The 21,030-nt window shown below is 37.9% G+C and overlaps 2 protein-coding genes across 2 annotated transcripts in view; both read left to right on the plus strand.

Annotated features, from left to right (window-relative positions):
• Positions 1-21,030, plus strand: part of esyt3 (extended synaptotagmin-like protein 3) — a 148,956-nt gene that overhangs the window by 16,058 nt on the left and 111,868 nt on the right. The gene's annotated exons all lie outside the window — the stretch shown is intronic.
• The window catches only part of dnah7 (dynein, axonemal, heavy chain 7), a 98,524-nt gene continuing 79,183 nt past the window's right edge, over positions 1,690-21,030 (plus strand). The window contains exons 1-22 of the mRNA XM_072397643.1: positions 1,690-1,832; positions 2,088-2,139; positions 2,559-2,739; positions 2,972-3,044; positions 3,283-3,408; positions 3,886-4,005; positions 4,650-4,833; positions 4,939-5,118; positions 5,473-5,745; positions 6,001-6,128; positions 6,398-6,476; positions 6,816-7,040; positions 7,212-7,358; positions 7,749-7,928; positions 8,696-8,836; positions 8,947-9,314; positions 9,674-9,860; positions 14,864-15,057; positions 17,585-17,783; positions 18,049-18,189; positions 19,027-19,239; positions 19,349-19,458. Of these exons, the coding sequence (XP_072253744.1) occupies positions 1,690-1,832; positions 2,088-2,139; positions 2,559-2,739; positions 2,972-3,044; positions 3,283-3,408; positions 3,886-4,005; positions 4,650-4,833; positions 4,939-5,118; positions 5,473-5,745; positions 6,001-6,128; positions 6,398-6,476; positions 6,816-7,040; positions 7,212-7,358; positions 7,749-7,928; positions 8,696-8,836; positions 8,947-9,314; positions 9,674-9,860; positions 14,864-15,057; positions 17,585-17,783; positions 18,049-18,189; positions 19,027-19,239; positions 19,349-19,458 (3,644 nt within the window). The remainder of the gene's footprint in view (positions 1,833-2,087; positions 2,140-2,558; positions 2,740-2,971; positions 3,045-3,282; positions 3,409-3,885; positions 4,006-4,649; positions 4,834-4,938; positions 5,119-5,472; positions 5,746-6,000; positions 6,129-6,397; positions 6,477-6,815; positions 7,041-7,211; positions 7,359-7,748; positions 7,929-8,695; positions 8,837-8,946; positions 9,315-9,673; positions 9,861-14,863; positions 15,058-17,584; positions 17,784-18,048; positions 18,190-19,026; positions 19,240-19,348; positions 19,459-21,030) is intronic.

Raw genomic sequence — 21,030 nt, forward strand, 5'->3', positions numbered from 1 at the left:
TAAGTGGCACATACAGTAAAACTCCACATTGCAGCCACCTCAGCATTCAAGTTAATCTCTCTGCTGCAGATGCTCCACACGTGCATAAGCAGTTGTATCATGGAGGTACATCTATTTATTCTTGCATATTTGCATTGACGGATCAAACCAATTGATCCTGAAAACAAAGTTTTCTTTCACTTAGGAAAAACAATGTAATTCATCAGCAAATGTTCAATCCTCAGACAGACAAGGCAATTTCTGCATTTTTGTTATGGATTTGTTAAGTTGATCAGAACCAGTTATCTCTCTGTATTTGTATTTAAATAGTTGAACTGTCACTTTTTATGTAACGGGTTAAGGGAAGTTGAATAAAAACCAAGTGTTTGTTGAAGCAGTCTAAACAGAGTGTGTTTGTTGCACTGGTTTACACACTGAGCCACTCATTTTAAAGGCAGGGAAAATTAAGGCGACCTCAAAGGGGGGGCCTTTAGCGGTTAAGATAGTAAGTTTTAAACCTGCCTTTATCAGATTCCCAACTAATATTTATTTCTTTAAAGTGGTCACATCAATTTCCAGGATAATGTACAACCTGATGAGCTTTTACTATTTCAATTGAAAAGCAATCAATAATTGAATAAATGTGAGAATGACTTGGCAGTAGTTTGTGGAATCATCATAGTAGTTTTATGGTTTTAAGGTTTATTATATTTATACCTCATTCAACAAAAAAGCAGTATTTTGACAGATGGAGCATCTTTTTCTTTTGTACATGGTGTAGAAATATGTCTCTAAGTCTGCTATGTCTGAGTTGATAGCGATATTGAAATTTGTTCAGTTTATATTAATAGGAAATAAACATCTTAAAATACATTGTGGCTTTAAATATCGTCATATCTTCGATAAAACTCGCTAGGCAAAAACATACTATGCTAACAGCAAAACTTGATTGAATATCAACAGAGTACACAAACTTCTGTTATACCGTAACTGAATTGAGAGGCTCTGAATTCACTCTGCGGACTCATACACCGCCCAACTCCTGCGCGAGGTCAGGTCACAGTTGCTTCCTTAGCAACCTCCTTAGCAACAACACATAGGTTTCGGGTATTCCAGATGAAGCTATTTTTTTCACCAACACGAGTTCAAGCTAGAAGAAACCAAATATTATAGATAGCACAGCACTCTCAGAGACAAATCCATTACAGGTAAGTAAAAACTGTAATTATAATACCGTTATCTAGATTAAACAATTTAGGCTAAAGCATAAATATATAGAAACTTGACATTTAATTAGTCACGACAAAAGCTAACCATTTTTACCCATCTACCGATAGATATTGACTCTTCTCATCGAAATTACAGCTCGCGGGTGTATTGTCGACGTTACTGTTGTAATTTATGGTTTCAAAGTGCGCCAATTTAACGGCAAACTAATGTGAACTCCATTGCTCTGGTCCCCGAAAAACAGCCGTTAACGGAGACAAAACCCCCATTTTCCACGGACAAGCAGAAACCTCGAGGAACCGAAACAGCCTCGGAACGTGGGTTCAATGTTTTGTCTTTTGAGTGTTTTTTCTTTCTTTTTTTCCTTCTAAAGCTAAAAAAGTTTACTGTTTACGGTTTTTGTTAATCGCATCAACTGAGGTATCCATAGTTAATAATCACATATTTTGACCAAGCTATTTCTTATGTGCTGAAGAAGATGTGATGAGTGGCCCAAGTCAAAGTTATAGAAGAGCCCAGAACCAGAGCCAAATGGCAGTGCGGGTCCCCGGGGCCTCCAAACACTGCAATGCACAGTTCAGTCGAAAGCACAGGAATCTCCCTAAAAGCCTGATTGCATTGATTGGGTAAGTTGGGTTGCTTTAATATTACATTAAGATGATTTATCTGATTACCATGACAACATATGCATTCACCTCTATACCAGTGATACTGTTTTCACGGCTGCACAGCTTACCACTCAAGTAAATGAGATATAGAGTTTAGTCTCTTAGAATAAAGTTTCCCAGCAACTTACTACTGGAAACTGCAACTAAAATAAAGCACTTTATCTTTCTTATAGTCAGTCCTATTTTCCACTATTTTGCACTGTTCCTTTTTAGCCAACAGGAGGAAGACTGCAGCGACTCCACCACAAAGGCTAACCGTGAAATGGTAAAATGCAGTCCACAATCAATACTACATATCACAAGCCCCCTGCTCATGATAAAGACATTGCACCTAAATGAAACAGAAGCCATACAGTAACCTAATGGTTGCAGTTGTCAGGTGATTTTTTTTTTTTTTTAATTTTTCAAAATACATTTTGACATATTTCTTTAAACTTTAAAGCCACATACATTTTTAATCAGATAGTTTTTTTACATTATCTATATAATTTTGATTATTTTTACATGCACTGGTGGGTTTATCTTCTGTACATACCATTGGGAAAAATTCAAAATTCAGATCTGAATATTTTCACACTCTTTTAGGCCTTGGATGGACATATATTTCTCCATCACCCAGTATCACCTAAGTAGTTGTTTAAAATGTTACTACTGCCCCTGAAAATGATAATCTGTCTCTTTCAGATGTATAACTATTATTTCCAGAGGGGGATCGATCTGGAGAATGTGGCTCCTCTCCAGGATTCTTGTCTGAAGAACATTCAGGAACTGGTCCCCACCAACTTGAAGAGCCTGAGCACACCCCTGGAGCTGCTGGTTGATGAGATCAAGGAAGACTATTTGTTCAGCGTCAAAACAGAAATATGTATTATATATTACATTCAAAGCCAAAAGCTTTTATCAGAGCAATAATTATGACTTACAAAAAACAGTTGCACCTTTTAAGACCCACACATCAATAATAAAATGAACAAAATAGCCTAACTACAATTTTTAACTCATTTGAAATAATGTTAATTCTTGATTGTATTTTACCTGAAAATCATGACTTAGTAATAGAATCATGTTTATGTTAATATCTTTATGTTTGATTATAGTGACGTATACATCCAGTGAGCCAAGAAGAAGTGACAAGGACAAAGAGAAAATTCTACCTTCTCACAGACTTGAGTAAGGCATCTAAATTGGCATGTTTGCCATGTGAGAAGTAAGCAGAGCCTCTGCTTGCATGTTCTATACTGAGTAGAAAAGCTCTCTTGGCGAGGTCATATTTAGATTTCTAGTTTTTCTTTGCACAAGAAGTTGTAATAAGCAGTTACTGGACGTAGTTATAAACAGTGTGTTTTGCATTAATATTATTGGGTAAAAGTACCGTCTTTACATTTCTTCTGTTGTCTTTCCCTGTCAGAGTGGAAATTATTCCAAAACCATGGCAAAGATCATTTGTCCAATCACGAAAAAGGATGAATGAGAACCTTCACTGTTTCAATCCCACAATGCGGCAATTGATGTTCCTCTGGCACAGCTCTTACAAGTATGTAAATTCCTATGCATATCTATGTATGTTAATTCCTTATACGAACTCCTGGCCGGGCCTTTCTGTGTGGAGTCTGTATGTTCTCACCGTGTATGCGTGGGTTCTCTCCGGGTACTCTGGCTTCCTCCCACCATCCAAAAACAAGCATGTTAGGTTAACTGTCCTTAGGAGTGAGTGTGAGAGTGTGTGTGGTTGTGTGGCCCTGTGATGGACTGGTAACCTGTCCAGGGTGCACCCCGCCTCTCGCCCGATGACCGCTGGGATAGGCTCCAGCCCACCCGCTACCCGACCGATGGATTAAGCAGGTATAGAAAATGGATGGATGGATATGTTGGACACTGTGTGGTGTTCACCAAAATATTGCTTGGAATTTTGTTCTACTTTATTACATCATGTCACACATCCCAGATCAAGAAGTTGGTGTAGATCCATATTCAGCCTGATTTCTCACCCTCCTGGATTACCTGCTTGCAGAAATCTTCGTCTGGTAGATGTAGACGAGTTCCACAGGAGCGACAAGTCTATTGAGCTCTCTGAGTTTCAGCAAATTGTCAGTCAACATGTTGATAATGCCAAAGACATCCTACTCAAAAAGTAAGTCCACGTTATCAGACCTCACCAACACATGAGCACAAAGGTAAATCACAGTCTGAAACAAATTATTTTGTGACGATTTAATGTACAGGTGTTATGAACAGATGTTGAATTGTGCTCAGCAGTTCTTTCAAACACAAAGATTTCTAATTTCATTTTCCAAAAGCGCTGTCTGTCCAAAAATATGTACTGTAAAATGAGTCTCTTGCAGTATCTCAAAGTCCCAGCTATAGGAGGCCATTTACATGAGTATTATCAGCAAGTGTTCCCCTCCAAATGTAATGCTCTGGATGTTATGTTTGTTTCGGAAAATATTAACATGTGGACAGCTAATTTTAGCGGCCTCTAAAGTTCGATACCATTTCACAAATACAACATTGCATAAGTCTAAGCATGTTAGTTGAAGGTTTTTTCTCATCACTGCATAATACGTTCCTATTGGTTTTGTGGGTCTGGGCATGCCTTCCTGACAATAATGCATAATGCAAGTGGCTCTACTCCTTTAGGATGCTTGTATTCAGCAGCCACTCAAATAACGGAGAAGTCAGTTGATCATCAACACTAATCTGACTGAATCATTTTTTGGGAATATAATTAAAAATTCAACAGTCTCTTTTTAATTATGATTTTGTTTTCTGTTTCAGTTGGGTTACACAAGTACAAAACATTTACTACCAGAGCTGCATGCTCAAACTGGTGCCTTCATTCAGCAACTTGGCCAAACTGAAATCTTTCCTCAACTGTGTAGCTGCACTGATGACTTACCAGCTGCAGAATCTTGCCATAGATTCATTGAGAGACTATACACATCTCATTTCTCAGGACCTGGTAGGAGGAAGCTCTTCATACCAGAATGGTTTAAAAAGATGGAACAAAATGGGCTGGGAAAACTCATGCATTTATGTATTTTTTAAATTGCTCTCCACTGTTTAGTGCTCAGACGAAACCAGTGGACACCCAGGCTTTGTTCTGCATTTGATCTTAGAAGACAATGAGATCAAGTTTGAACCTGACCTTAAAATGTATGAGGAGGCCCTCCTTCATGTCTATGAGTTAATGCTCAGGTCTATCGACATGGTACCTCGAATTGAAACCAAACTCTACCATGAGTGGGTAAGTATACATCTAGTTTACCTACCTAGAACTTATGTAGTCTGATGGCAAAATGCTGAAATAATGTTTGATTTCCATTTAACATGAAACCTCCTATCACTGTTGTGTTTTAAAGAAGATTTCTAAATTAAACTAGCTCAATGCATAACAATCTCTTACATTGCTACCATTACATAGGACATTATTTTATAGCACATTTTTCAAGATTTCTCCTACTGTGGTGCTATTTGGCTGTCTGTACTCTATATTTCAAAATCCCATTAGCTACTCTATTTCAGGCTTTGCATCCATGATCTACTTTTATGCCTCAAGAATACATTTTGCCTTCGCCTAAGTTAGTCCCTGACTTCACAGCCAGACTCCCAGCTTGGAAACAACCTGAGACCCATCATTCTTCCTGAGATCCTTCAGGCCCAGCAGGAGGAAGTGCGCAGGGTGTTCTGGGCTGAGTGTGTCAGGCCTAAGGAGTATGTCCATGAGTATGATAAATACACTACATTGGTATCCAAGCAAGCAGAGGAAGATGTGGCGCTGTTCCTCAGTGAACAGCACTCCTTCCAGGATATCATGGCAGAGGCAATGCACTACCGGCAGCTTGCTCACCAGATCCAGTACACGCCATGCAAGGTAGATTATTTAATTTATCAACCCAGGATGATTGGAAAAATTTAAATCTGCGTTAGATGCAAACAGCTGATGTTTTGGTAGTTTCTAATTCAACTCATAATGATCATTCCCCATATAAAGTTATCTTGTGGGAAGCAGAACTTTACCTAACAGAAATCATCCCAACAGCAGTACTTCTTCAGTTCATAAAATAGTTTGTTGGAAAAGTTGTACTATTGTTGTTTTTTGTTAATGACACATATTGTGGAATTTTAGGTGGTAAAGCTTGGCCTGTTTGAGGTCCAGTCCCATAAGCTCATCCACTCTCTTGTGAAGCGTGCTCAAGAGCTCCAGCAAAAACTGGCCACACGGATGCTACAGGACCACCAGGAAGTTAACAAGGCGTGAGTTGGTTTTCATTTCTTCATTCATAACAATAGCAGACTGCAATCTCTTCACAGCAATACAAAAAAAAGAAATTAATGTATGTGCCAGTATAAAAAAAATAACTTCTGCCATGGCCTAATAGAAATGTCTGCTTAATAACACAGCTGAAATATGCAAAAGGTGGCTTCCGTCATAGAAAATGGAAAGCTTTAGCTTTTTAGGTTTGAGACAGAATTAAATCCTCCTTATGGTTCACTCAAATAATAACGCTCCTTTTCTCTCTCAGGCTCTGTAATGAATTTGAGAGGATTTCTGAGAGGGCACTGAGCACACCGCCTGATACTCAGCAACTGATGGAACTTAAGGTGACTTCGACAAAGTCTAATCTCACGGCCCAGCTTGATGCGTTATTCCACAGACAATTGTTCCATCTTAACAACAGATACTTTGCATTCAGATTGCATTTCTCATTGGAAATGTAGTCAGTGAATTTACAATATTATTTTAATCCTTTGATTTGGGATGCTGCCTCTAATTGGACCTTTGGGTGACCTATACTTGAGGCTACAGGAATCCTGGGCTGGCGTTGAATCTTTTCAGACCTGCTAACTAGCTCTACTTTTTTTTTCTTCAGATATTATGTCTTCCATGTAAATTTAAGAACTTCTTCAGAGTGTCCATCGTTGCCATGTGCCCCCATGCAGGTCTACATCAATAAGGTGGGGACTACAGAGATGCCTCTCCTGAAGCAAAGACTGGCAAACTCTAACATACAGCTATGTTCCCTGATGGACTTTGTGACCCTCTCATCACTGGATATGGAGCTCAACTCACAGACCGTCCAGTGGTTTAAACGTATGCCATCGATATTTAAGGAGCACCAGCAGATAATTAATGAAAAGACAGAGCTGTACCAAAGTGGCCTTAAGGTCTGTGTTTTTCTTAATCTACAAAATGTATTATTTCTATCAAACTATTTTTGACAGAAAGCTTCTAAACTGTAGAACTAACCAGTTGAGTAGATTAAGTGAAGGTGAAATTAAACAAAAAGGTGATTGCTAGAAAACGGAAAGCATGCATTTGTATTGCACTCATTCCAGCTGTGCCGTGAGCGATTTGTGGAAGAACTGGAGAGCTACAGTGTACAGGTGGAGGAGTTTCTTGGTTTTGGTGATCTGTCTGATCTCAGCAAATATTTGAAGAAAGCACAGGCCCTCAATGCCAAACTGGAGTTATCCAATGAAAAGGTACATCATGACTTTATAGATTAAGATATATAGTAAAATAAAATAAAAAAAACTAACTGAATAAACTTCTGGAATAAAATTATGCAGAAGGAGTTTATAGCATTGTGTCAGTGCATATTCTGAATGAAATATGTTTGTTGATTGTGTAACGGATGATTGTATTTAATTTGAAGGTGAATATAGGCATTTTAAAATCTTTAATCCCAAGAGGGCAGCATTGGATTTGAATGGAGTCACTGGAGCTGCAGAAGACTTCATCATCTGTTTACCATGTGTTATCCATGCATTGGCAAACATCTTTTTCCCCATCCATCATTTCATTAAATGTCTTTGTTTATTTCTTTTTTCTTCACTCTTATGTTATTCAACCCTCAACTCCACTCTGAAAAGATTAATGATTTCAATCTCGAAGAGGAGGCCTTCGGCTGGCCTGTGTCCCAGTATCCACAACGTAAAAAAATCCAGGACAAGTTGACTCCATTTCTGCGCCTCTATGAGACAGGCGCCAATTTCCTAAGTCAACACGAGCAGTGGCTCCACGGGCCACTTTCCGTTGTGAACCCAGACAAGGTAAAAAAGTGCGGAAAATTATGGATGTTCAGTATCTTTGTGACCACTTCAAATATATTCCAGTCTGAAAGCCACCCACCTAAGCAACCCTTTCTCATTTATCCTAGCAGCTTCCTAGAAATACCATAGTAACAGTTTAAGAGACCATAGCAACCACCTTTGGAGCCACACAACAACGCGCTAGCAACCAGCTGAAACACAGTGGCAACTACTTGGTGCTGCAAGAGCAACCAAAACTAAAACGATAGGAAATGCTTAGCAACCATCCGACACCGGCTCTCAGAACAACTTAACGAGTCCTGCCTGTTTTATTACCCTTAAATAGACTTGCCTTTATCTTTTTACCTTTAGGTTTGACAGACTGGTTTGTTCTGTTTTTCTGTTGGAGGTCAACATATTTGTATCCATCGGTCTTCAATTCTATCACAGTCACGTCTATGTTCCCTGTTATTCTCTCAATATTTGTCTTTGATTTCTTTTTTTTTAATCTACCATGTAGTAACTTGTCAGCAGCCACATTTAAGCAGTTAGCTTCTTGCAGCAAATCTTAAAAAGTCTTATACAGCCAGACTAATGTGTTTCCATACAAGCTGGATATACAGAGATGGTTTAAAGTAGATGGTATTTTTTATATACAGTCTCTAAGTTCTGAGACTTTAAGTTAATTTGAATTTGAATTTGAGTAACAATAGTTTGTTTTATTGAACATTAAGATATCTTGTTGTTGTTTTAATGAAAAAAAAAAAACTCAAATAAAAACCATATAGGTGGAAGGCGAAGTTGGCAATTATTGGCGCACTCTATACAAGCTAGAGAAAGGCTTCAGTGAGATACCGAGTGCCTTGAGGATAGCCACTACTATAAAGGCTCAGGTGGAAGACTTTAAGCAGCACATTCCTATGGTGCAGGTAAGACCCTCAGAAAAAGATTTAGTCCTCTGTCTTACCTAACATCTACTTGAATTTAAAAATCTACATGCCTAAAATATTTCTTTTGACCATTCTTTCTTTTTTCACAGGTCTTGTGCAACCCGGGCCTGCGCACACGCCACTGGGATGCCATGTCGGAGTTAGCTGACATTTCCCTGCACCCAGTTGATGACCAGGCATGCGTGGCTCGCTTCTTGTCTATGAGTCTGGAACAGCACTTGAGCAGCTTTGAAGGCATCAGTGAGGCGGCCAGCAAGGAGTACTCGCTTGAAAAGGCCATGGAGAAAATGGCCAGCGAGTGGCATGACATGGAGTTCAGCCTCCTGGCTTATCGAGAAACGGGCACCTCCATCCTGTCATCTGTTGATGAAGTGCAGATGCTGTTGGATGACCACATTGTGAAGACACAAACCATGAGGGGATCACCCTTCATTAAGCCTTTTGAGGAGGAAATTTGGTAAGACACAAGAGGAGCTGCTTGATATTCATTCATAGCACATGTAGGCACATGTGGGGGAAAAAAATACCACTCCATCACTGCTGATCCACAATCTGTTGGCACTGTTGTTTACTGACTGCTGGGCTGGTAAGACGATAGCTATCATTTTACAACTTCACATTAAAACTCTGTAATGTTATTATCTGGATTCATGGTTGGGAGAAGATAACACCACAATGATGAAATTAGTTTGTTACAATGTTTTTACAACCCAGCTAGTGAACTCAAATTGATACCTGGTATTAAATACAAGTTGAACCAAATACACAGCTTATAGTACAATCATTTATATAATTGTTTTTTGTGATTCATCTTAGTGAATGGGAAGGCAAGTTGCTGCTTCTCCAAGAGATCCTGGATGAATGGCTTAAGGTGCAGTCCACCTGGCTTTACCTGGAGCCCATATTTAGCTCCCCAGACATTATGATTCAGATGCCTGAGGAGGGACGCCGTTTCACAACTGTTGACAAAACATGGAGAGACATAATAAAACAAGTGTCCCAGGTAAGTTGTTTGATTTCTTTTTCTTTTTTTCTTTTTTAATAATCATAGCTCTGTAAAAGAACATGGGTAAAAAAGCTCCTCAGGTGGATTTGTCTCACCTAACAAAAGGAGAAATCGAGAACTTTATCTGGGTTATTTATTCTGGGTTGATTTTGATTGTATTCATTTATTACATTTAAAATCATCGTATTATTATAAGAAAACTGTAGCTGCAGACACACACCTGACAAACAGCAGATTAGAATGGAGAGGGTGCCCTCAGGTGAAGTTAAAGTAAAAAAAAAAAGTTTTTCTCCAGTTTAAAACAACTGCTCTGTTACTGTAGTGCAATTCAACTCTCACAAGTATAACTCTGACTGTTTAACAAGCTCTAACGAGTAGAAAAGTAGTTTTTCCTGCTGTTTTCATCCACAGCTGCTGTTTTATACAACCACTGTCACTTGGCATTAAATAGATTAACATGAATTGTAATGGCAATGTGTTGTTGTGAGAACACCATAAAGTTTTTTATAATATATCTCACTTTATGTGAATAAAATACACAGTAGCACACAGGGGCTATTTATTTGTCACTTTCAAAGAAATGTCTGAATAAGTGAATGCCATCACTTTAACAGACTGATGCAGTTCATTGTTGTGTACCTCATGTGCAAACAGGGCTTAAATGTTTAGGGTACAGATTGTTCTATTATTGTGTTTTTTGTTGTTTTTTTCTTTTAATCGTTAAATCAAAATCAATAAAAAATATTTGTGATATAGGAATACATTTTAAAGTTTTTATCAATACACAAAGCCCTAATCATTGGAATCATGGCTGTATTCTATTTTTTTCTCTCTTTAATTAGAGTAAAAATCATCTGAAACTATACTTTGATCAGTCATAATAACAGAAAGTTGGTTTTATTTATCAGAGTAGCAATGCAAACAAACAAAATTTCAGCAAGGCAAATACAGCTCATGCGTTATGTTAGAGTACTACTATAATCACATCAAATTCAGCACACAGCCATGCCAGCATTAATCTGCTCAGTTGAGACTACACACACATATATACATACGAGCATGCACAATGGGAAGAAAGCCAGCAGATGGCGAGAGTGAAACGCAGAGGAAAAGAGGAACTGCTGAGAAATACAGTCGAAGACAGTAGGAGTATTTAGACAAAGGGAAAGAGAAATGAGTGAATGAGTCAGAGAGAGAAGAACAAGACAAAAACAACAGAACGAGAAAGAAAGTGTGTTGCACCAGCATCTTCAAAGAGTTTCCAAAGGGTAATTGGCATCCTCAGTAGACCTGAAATGAGACACATCAATTTCAGGCAGTGTCCTCCAGAAAGCCCGGCCTGACTGCACCATCAAATAGAAATTATGGATTTTGTCTGGAAGGGGCATGAGTGTATGGGGCCACAAAGAAAATGAGGTCACAGAGGGACAGAAAGCCTACACATACAGGTGTGCATTCGTACTGTCTAGACTACTGTGAGCTGGTATAAAGTATGTAGGCGCAGATGGTGGTACAGTGTCTTTTTTACAGTTGAATTTGTGCTCACTCACTGTTAGTGGAATATTAGTAGATTTCTTAAGTTGTCTTTTTTTCAGTGAATAGAATTACTTTCAAAGTGAGAAAAGGGGGATAATTTAGTTCTGCATTTTCTTTCAACTCTCAGTCCCAGATATTCATGATAATTGCTACATCTTTTTTTCAACTTTAGCTTATGATAGGAAAGCTATATTTTTAGATTACAATGATTTGCACTCAAATCCTCATACATCATTTCAGATTTGGTGTGTATTTTTAATGGTAATGATTCTAATTCTCCATACAGCGTACAATAGTTATAAAGAAGGGCCTCTGCATATAGGCTTGTACTGCATCAGGAGCTGATAAACAACACATCCCTGCACTTCATCCACTGCATTGGTCAGCAGTGCATGAAATTAGAATCATCTCCACTACATACTAGAACTGAATTGTGTGAGCAAAAAGGCAGGCCAGTGTTCAGCTCTCTTACGAACACGTCGGGGCTTGATAATGTTTTTGCTTCGGCTGTCAGCCACTGGGAGCTGCTCAAGATTCACTGATCTTCCAGCACCTCACATCCTCCAGGTCCTCCTGCACTTTTATTAAAATCTGTTGGCTTTTTAATGTGTCTTTTATCCACTATTGCAAGCACAGTTGTGGATGAAAATGACTAAATACGTTAAAAAGATTTACTTTAATGAGCCTTTTCTTTTCTTTTTAAATTATACTACACACCACAATCATGCCCCCTGTAATGAGCAGAGGAATGGAAAAACAGTTCACCCCTGAGCTGATACATTTACACTCATGCAGATGTAATACTCTGCAGGACTTACCATGAATACACAAGCCTTTTTTGTCCTTAATTCATAGCATCTGTCTGTCAAGAGCAAAGAAAATGCTGCCTTTACCTCACGGGTTTTCTCTGCTATATCAGCTGTGAACACATCCTGTCCTTTGCTGAAACCATCTGTTTGGTGCATAAAAACTACATTATCACACATAATACCATGTTATCCATTCAGTGTGCTCATGAATAGCTTCCCGCTGGCACAGTGAATATAAAATTAGACCTATTATTACATTGTCCTCTTAAAGAATGGACCAAAATCACAAGTATGATGACATTTATGAAACGATAGAATCAATTTATATCAGTCAGACACTCTTAGATGGAATAATTGTATATGCTTTGAAATGCAATCAAGTAAGACTTTTTGTCTGTGTATCATCTGCTATGTCTTAGCTATTGAACTTGATTATTTAATTTATCTTTTGAAACATTCCAGTTATTGAATCTTTAGTATCCTCTACTGATTATTGCCGGAAAAAAAATTATAAAAGAAATAGAATGAGTACCTTTTTAAATGAGGCAACACTATCTTCAACTGAGTTATGGTAAGAAATGAAGAGTGATCGTATTGTGATGATGATTAGATTATTACAAAGCAATATACAACCACAATTCAAAAAAGTTAGGATGGAGTGTAAAATATAAATAAACAGAATGCTGTGACTTACACTTTACGATTTCATGAAATATAGTTGCTCATCTTGAATTTGATGGCAATAACATATCTGAGAAAAGTTGGAATGGGCAGACAAAAAGTAAGTAAGGATCGGCAGAGATTCTGCAAACTAAACAAAAAAAAACCAAAAAAAAACCTGTATCTACCAATTTTAGATGTTTCTCAACGTAAAGAGACATGGACAGAAATCAATGTCTGTTAACACAGTTATGAGGATATGGATTGTGCCATTCATATTCATGTTAGAGCTTCATCCTGCAAAGTTTAATTTCTTCTTACATTTTACTTTATTTAGTAGCCGAATTACCAACATTTCCATGTGAACAGTTCAGCTATTCACTGTGTTTCCATTAAATTTAGAAAAAAATGTATCAAAATTTACAATATCTGAGTATATGAGATAAGTGCACGGATGAGATGATATTAGAGCTGACACTGACACTGATGTGAATTCTTAACAATTACTTATTACTTTTATTAATAATCTAATCCTAATCGCGATAGATTTTCAGACCACTTTGGGACACGTGGCCCTCATTGTGTTGGACAAAATGGATATTACTAAAGGGAGAAATTGCAGTTTTCTAATATCACTTTTGAAGCAACACTAACAAAATATCATTGCTGGAAACATATTAACACAACGTATCCATCCATCCATTTTCTATACCCACTTAATCCAACTGTCGGGTCGCAGAGGGACTGGAGCCTATCCCAGCAGTCATTGGGTGAGAAGCGGGGTGCACCCTGGACAGGTCACCAGTCCATCACAGGGCCACACAACCACACACACGTTCACACTCACTCCTAAGGACAATTTTAGAATCACCAATTAACCTACCATGCATGTTTTTGGACAGTGGGAGGAAGCCGGAGTACCCGGAGAGAACTCACGCATACACAGGCAGAACATGCAGACTCCTCACAGAATGAACACGACGTATACATTTTCATTTTATTTAGCATTTTCTTGATGTTTTGGAATAAGAATTAAAATATGTAATTTAAGCATATACTTCTCGTATACAGTGAGTGCAACACAAATCTTCTCTAGTGTGGCAATATGTCTGTCTGGGAAATAAATGTGTAAAAGATGGTTCTTTCATTGATGTCATCCATCTGTCCATTGTGTATACACACTTCATCCTTGTTCAAGTTCAGGAAGGGCTGGAACCTACTCCAGCTGTCCCTGGGTGAGAAGTAGGGAATTAGCTTGACAGATCATTAGTCCATCACATGTCAAATATAAAGAGACAAACAGCCATACAAACAAATACTCATACCTTTGGCCATTTAAGAATCACCAGTTACCCTAACATGTCTTTGGGTTGAAATGTTCGGGTAACTGGTGATTATTTAATGCAGGCACAGAAAGAAAATGCAAACTCTACACAAAAAGGTTCCAAGACAGGTACCTTGCTGATGTGATCTGTGTGACTCATTCACCACTACTGTAATTCCAAAACTGAGATTAGCAGTAGTACATGAAATCACACCAGTCCAGGTGGGACTGGACCCCTCAATTCCCAGTTCCAGAGGCTGTTGCCTTATCCATTAGGCCACTGGGCCTTATTTTGTAGATGTCTGGAGTGAAGAGTCCACTGGCCGCAAAATAGTGTATCTGAAACTGATAGCTTGAAAGACTCTGAATGGAGCTCAACTCATTTTTAGGGATAAATTATGTCAAATTTGAATTTGTTGATGTGGTGGTAGGCAGCTTAGCGAGGTTGAGTGGGAGTTCCATGTACAGAAGTTGTTAGTCCTTGTTGTGGTGTACCTACGTTCAACTCCTGACCTAGGGCACTTTGTTGCATGTGTCTGCTTGCTTTCCTGTAACAAAAAAGAAATAATGTGTTTCTGACTAACTTGTTGCACTATTAATTTGATGATGATGAAATTTCCAGCCTCTGTGACTTCCCAATGTCTTAAAAACTGTTCTTTTATCTGGTGTAGGACAAGCACGTTTTGGCAGTGATAGCCATCAACAAGATGCTGGAGAAGCTACAAGAGTCCAACGAGTTTCTGGAAATGATCCTCAAAGGTCTCAATAACTACTTGGAGAAGAAACGTCTCTATTTTCCTCGGTTTTTCTTCCTCTCCAATGAAGAACTGCTGGAAATCCTCTCTGAGACCAAAGACCCCACAAGGTGAACAGTTGCATGTGTTTACTGTCATCAATTGCTCTTACCAACACCATTCATGGTATGCCATTGGACATTCCCTTGGGTTCCAACGACCAGTTGAAATTAGTTTGCCATCGTAAGTAATTAGAAATAAACTTTAATTGAAACTAGCTCAAAACAGAGTGTTTAGCTAGAAAAACAACAAATTTCTATAGTTAATCGATTACAAAACTTCACAATTTCAGAAAGGGCATTCAGTAAATAATTCAGTTCAATTCAGTTTTATTTATATCGCGCCAAATTACAACAAATGTCATTTGAAGGCACTTAAATAATGTAGTCCAATTCAATTCCAATTTGAGTTCAATTCATTGTAATCATAATCCAATCAAATCAAATTGATTATATTCAAAATTAGTCCAATTCATTCATACAGAGCAAATTCAAAAATAATGTCCTAGCTAAGGAAACCAACAGATTGCACCGAAACTTGCACCGTCCTGAGCGTGCCTGTGGCGACTGTGGAAAGGAACGACTCCCTTTTAACAGGAAGAAACCTCTGGCAGAACCAGAACCAGGAAGGGTGGCCATCCGCCTCGACCAGCTGGGCTTTGAGAAAAGAGGGGACAACAAACACTGTAACACCATTCAAAGGATACCTGTTGGAACAGGGAAACACAAGTTAATAACCACAATAATGCCAAATGTACATAATATCATTTGAGAAATTAAACGGGGGGAAAAGAGAGCAAAGTGAGGAAAGGTGTGACAAAAGAGGCCCTCCCATCCAGATAATACATGTTTCCAGACAAAAGATGTTCCTGCATTTTATTCTCTTCCTGCTATTTCAAATTCTCATTCTTCCGCATCTCTGCTTTACTTCAATTCTTTCTCCAACAGCTGGGAATTCTGATTACATTCATACAGATACACACAGCTCAGCTCTTCTGTAAGGAAGGTATTTAGCAGTATTTGTGTAGGTGTTTGGGTAAGCTGCTGAGACCGATTAATGTTAGGAAGACTTTGTTTTTAAGGGAGAATTTGAATTATTGGTCGCTGTGTAAGAATATAAGAAATTGTTAAGTGTCTGTTATACAAGAAGCATCAGTAGAAACCAAACAATCACAGAAATCGCGCTACTGTAGATATTTATTCCTCGAACCAAGGACAAATGCATGATTTATAGTTGCACAAGTCACAGGATGCATAATGAAGAAGTGTGAAAAAATGATGAATGAGTTTTATCAGCTGGAGGTTTATTTTCTTTAATTTACAGTTCTAACTAAACTTTAAAACATATTCATCCAGTTCATAAATGCGAACAGAATTCCTAAACAAATAATCCCAATGTACAAATAACAAATAAATAAATTGAGTGGAGAATAACATTTGAAGAGTAATTCACTACCAAAACATCTCAAATCTATCTAAAAAGCAGAAAATAAATGTGTTGGGGAAAAAAAATGAGATTTCATGTGCACAAAAAGAAACTTGACAAAACAAACTAATAAACAGTCAAAATTGTTTGTGGAAAGTTGGGGCCAGAAATATTTGGACTAGTGCATTTTTGTGAATACTGGATTAAGGTGTGAAATTTCAAATCCTTATTGGATTAAGGTTTTAGGAATTACAGCTCCTTGGTATGTGGAACCCTTTTTTCATAGGATCAAAAATGGTTGACTCAGAAGCACAGTTGGGTTTTGGTGAGTCCTTCATTACATCCTAATCAATTAAGATACAAAGTCTGCATTTGATTCCAAATGTTAGATTTAGATTAGATTTAAGGAGACGCTGCTGTGAACCCACAGTATGTGGTCAAAGTGAGACTGGCCATTTTTAGGCTGCAAAAGCAAAACAAAACCAAACATGTTAATGGCTGTGTTCATTTCTATAATCATATTTAAGCCCCTGAAAATAGAGCTGTAATTCCTGAAGCCGTCTTTCAATTTGAATGTGAGTATTATCAAATTAAAGATGAGACTCTTTACCACTTTAAACCCATCTCTCTTCAATTGTGGAACAAGCTAGGAAATTATATCAAAGCTGGGGCATTCGTCCGTACTTTCAAGAATCTATTGAAAGCTCATCTTTTCCAAGAACATCTCCCCTGCAAACACTAACTTGCCCTTTGCATCTTTGCCCGTTCCTCTTGCTCTTCGTCCTAATGAATGGATTTCGTACTTAATGCCTGCACCTGGGTTTATTATTGTATTGAAGCCTGAATGTTATTTCTCACTGTCAGTCACTTTGAATAAGATCAATTTTCTAATTCACTAAATGTGAGGTGATATATTCATTACGTAGCTGTGTGTTTAATATGTTTTGGTAAACTGTCAATGTCAAAAAATATTTAACACTTAACTGTTAGTAAAGTTTGCCCAATTATACCATATATATATATATATATATATATATATATATACTGTAAAAAGCAGCATTTGTTTCAGTAAAAATAAGATTACAGCTTTTTACCAGTTTAAAATGAGATCAGATCTCTGTGGATCTTTGACCTGCTTAAGCAATTCCATTTTCTTGCATTTTTTTTTATAAGGGTGCAGCCCCATCTAAAGAAATGCTTTGAAGGCATTGCTAGTGTGGTATTCACTGATATACTGGATATCACCCACATGAAGAGCAGTGAGGGTGAAATGGTGCAGCTCGTAGATATAATTTCCACCTCCAAAGCCAGGGGCCAGGTGGAGAAATGGCTTCTTGAACTCGAGAATGGCATGACTGTCTCCCTGCATAAGGTATTGTGACTGTTACTGTAGTTGCCATATTTTTTATATCACTTACAGTGCACAGATGAGGTTTAATAACAGTGATCTTTCAAAACTCATATACCTCTTTTGAAATGCTTTTTGAAAATTCTCACTTGGAGAATTTGTTCTGTAGATAACTCAGTGTTTCCCACCAAACTTGATATGCATGTTCAAAGCCTCAGCTTGTAGCATTGAACACAGAGTAACCTAACCAGAGAGCTGAAACAGTTGTTTCTCCTATGGTCTATTGTAGGTAATAGGGGAAGCCATTAAGGCATACCCCAATGAGCTGAGGATCAACTGGGTGCGTGCCTGGCCAGGCCAGACTGTCTTGTGTGTCTCGCAGGTCTACTGGACAAAGGATATCCATGAAGCTATTGGCTCAGGACAGAAGGTAATCATTTATTTTTTTTGCACTTGTTAACATATGTTCTAAATTGTAGTTTACATACCTTGTAATCATGAGGGAACTCTTTATACACGACTAGTCTAATGCACTCACTGATTTTGAAATTTTAGGTTAAATTTTTTTAATTTTATTTACTTAATCTTTTATATCATCTGATCTAACCAAAAACATCCACTCTTGATTCTTGGAGTAAACAACAAAAAATGAAAATAACAAAACTAAGAAAAACAAGCTGGGCTGCATGTTCTACATCTAAATCCACAGTAGGCTTTGAAGTTCCATTATGTGCATTTCAAAGCTGTAACCATGGCAACACATGTTATGAAGAACAGTGTAGTCAAAGGGTTTAACATTTTATCAGGACACATGACACCAAGTTAACACGAATGACTTACCTGGTGGCTCTACTGTGTGTCCAAACTTTAATCTATTACTTTAATCTAAAGTTGATTTTAAACAACAAAACATACTGTTTGTTACACAGCCTTTATAACTGACATTACCAGTTGCTATCAGCTTACATAACCAGCTACCATTATATGCTGTTTAGTTAAGTTGGACATGTAGATTCCCTTTTATGACAGATTATGCTTTTGTACCTTTCACTTTGTAGAATGAAGGTGATGCATAACCAGCAATAGCTCGAAGGAAATTTGTGATATCTTTCTTGTGGACTTGTTGACAGAGATGGATTTAGTAGTTGTTTAAGCAATCAGACATGTAAACTTAGAATTATTGATGGGCTCGTCAAAGAATCATCTCTCTGTCTTAATAAACTCCAGCATGCTTTGCCTTTTAGTCACTGGTTCTTCTCTGTCTCAGGCCCTAGAAGCTTACCTGGAGCAGAACAATCGACAGATAGACGACATTGTGGCACTTGTACGTGGAAAGCTGTCCAAACAGAATCGAGTAACTCTTGGAGCTCTTGTTGTGCTGGACGTCCATGCCCGAGATGTTTTAGCCACACTGGTGCAAAAGAGAATAAGTGACGAGAATGACTTTGAGTGGCTCAGCCAACTGCGTTACTACTGGGTGGTATGTGGAAGGGGTGTGGGTGGGGTGACGTGTTTGGGAACTTTTGGGATGAATGTCTACTTAGAACACACACTCAGCGATTGAATTTCAGAACTCTGCATCTGTGCAGGAGAACCACCTTCAGACCAAGATGATCAATGCTGGTTTGCCTTATGGCTATGAATACCTGGGCAACACACCACGTCTGGTCATCACCCCACTCACTGACCGCTGTTACCGGTAAAGCTATGACACAAGAATCCACAACAGTTCAGTTTCTTCTTCACTATAGTTTGTTAGATATGCCTCCAGCAAAAATTCTTATCTTTGTACTAACACTTCTTACCATAGTATTTCAGTGCAGGGGCCATAGTCAGACCCACTTTAATGGTCAGAATAGCTTATGAGAGAACACACAACTCTGAATCTATAAAATAGGGTGAGAGAGAGAATAGGATTCATGTAACTACCAACTTTCTACTACCCAAAGTCTTTCCTGCTGTCTTTTCATAAGCACTTTTCTACAAATACTACCGTCTATAAAATCCAAATAAGCTATTTAGCCACTTCCTGTCCCTTCCAAAAATATAATTATCCAACTTTGAATTAGTGTCATCGAAAAGTTAAAATATGCCATTGATAGTGCAATCAGCTGTCACATCTAAAGATTCATCACTCAGTCTCATCTTGCTGTTAGAGTTAACTACTGACAGAGGTAATTAAATGCAGCCAGGAGACATTGAGGGAACAGTATGAGTGTTTGATCAGCACAGGCTGAATTTGAGATTAAATCTCAACTCTGCCAAACACAAATTCCTGTCCCTCTTCATAAAAATTTGATTTCCTCTCTTAAACGTACATAAAATTATATCATGTCTTTTCGCATAATCACTGGTTTGTCCAAGAATGCAATTGCCATTTTTGAGATGGTTTGTGCCGCCTCTAAATTGTCAGGTATGGTGGTGTACGTGGCGTGGTGGAGATTAGAGGACCCAGAAACAGATATTTAAAGTAAAACTTGATTTATTTAAGATAAATAAATAAAAATCACAGCTGAGCCAGAATACACCAAAACCTAAACTATGAAATAAACACTAGGGAAAACCTGGCTGTGACTATGAACATGAACATGAACATCATGAACATCATGAACATCATGAAGAAGAAGAAGAAGAAGAAGAAGGAGGAGGAGGAGGGGAAAAAAAAGACCACAAGACCAACCTGACACACATGAAAGACGGTGAGGATTTCGAAGAGTGCATGGGGGAACCTGGAAGCTAAATACTGAAGGGAGGTGATTAGTGATGGAAGGCAGCTGGGGGGGAAAGCACAGATGAAGTTAATGACCAGGCAAGGGAAACCAAAGGAAAACATGACAAAACCAAGAACTAAAAACATAACAAAACCAACCGATGTGACATAAATATAAATAACTAGTTTTGGTTTGTGGTAAATAATTCAGTGTATTAAGAATACAACAAAGGATTTTAAACTGTTTTATCAATAAAATGTTTTATTTCTATAAGGACTTATAAGGGCTCTTTAAAATTTTCTGTATTGTACAACTGTATTATTAATATTGTTAGCTATAATTATTAGCCGTAAAATTTAGTACTGGTGCATCTAAAAAAAAAGTGATACAGTAATAACAGAAACTAAATTCATAATTCAGTGTAAGCATATTCTAATTTAATCAATAGATTGGCAACAGGTTGCACTGAAAGATGTTTCAGAGGTTACTTGAAACCTTTAAGAAAAATCCCTTCCAATCATTTGACAGATGACTTTTTCCTGTATGTTTGTTCTCTTTCA

The sequence above is a fragment of the Leuresthes tenuis genome, unplaced genomic scaffold (genome assembly GCF_036924035.1).
Source record: "Leuresthes tenuis unplaced genomic scaffold, fLeuTen1.0.hap1 SCAF_12, whole genome shotgun sequence".
Lineage (NCBI taxonomy): Eukaryota > Metazoa > Chordata > Actinopteri > Atheriniformes > Atherinopsidae > Leuresthes > Leuresthes tenuis.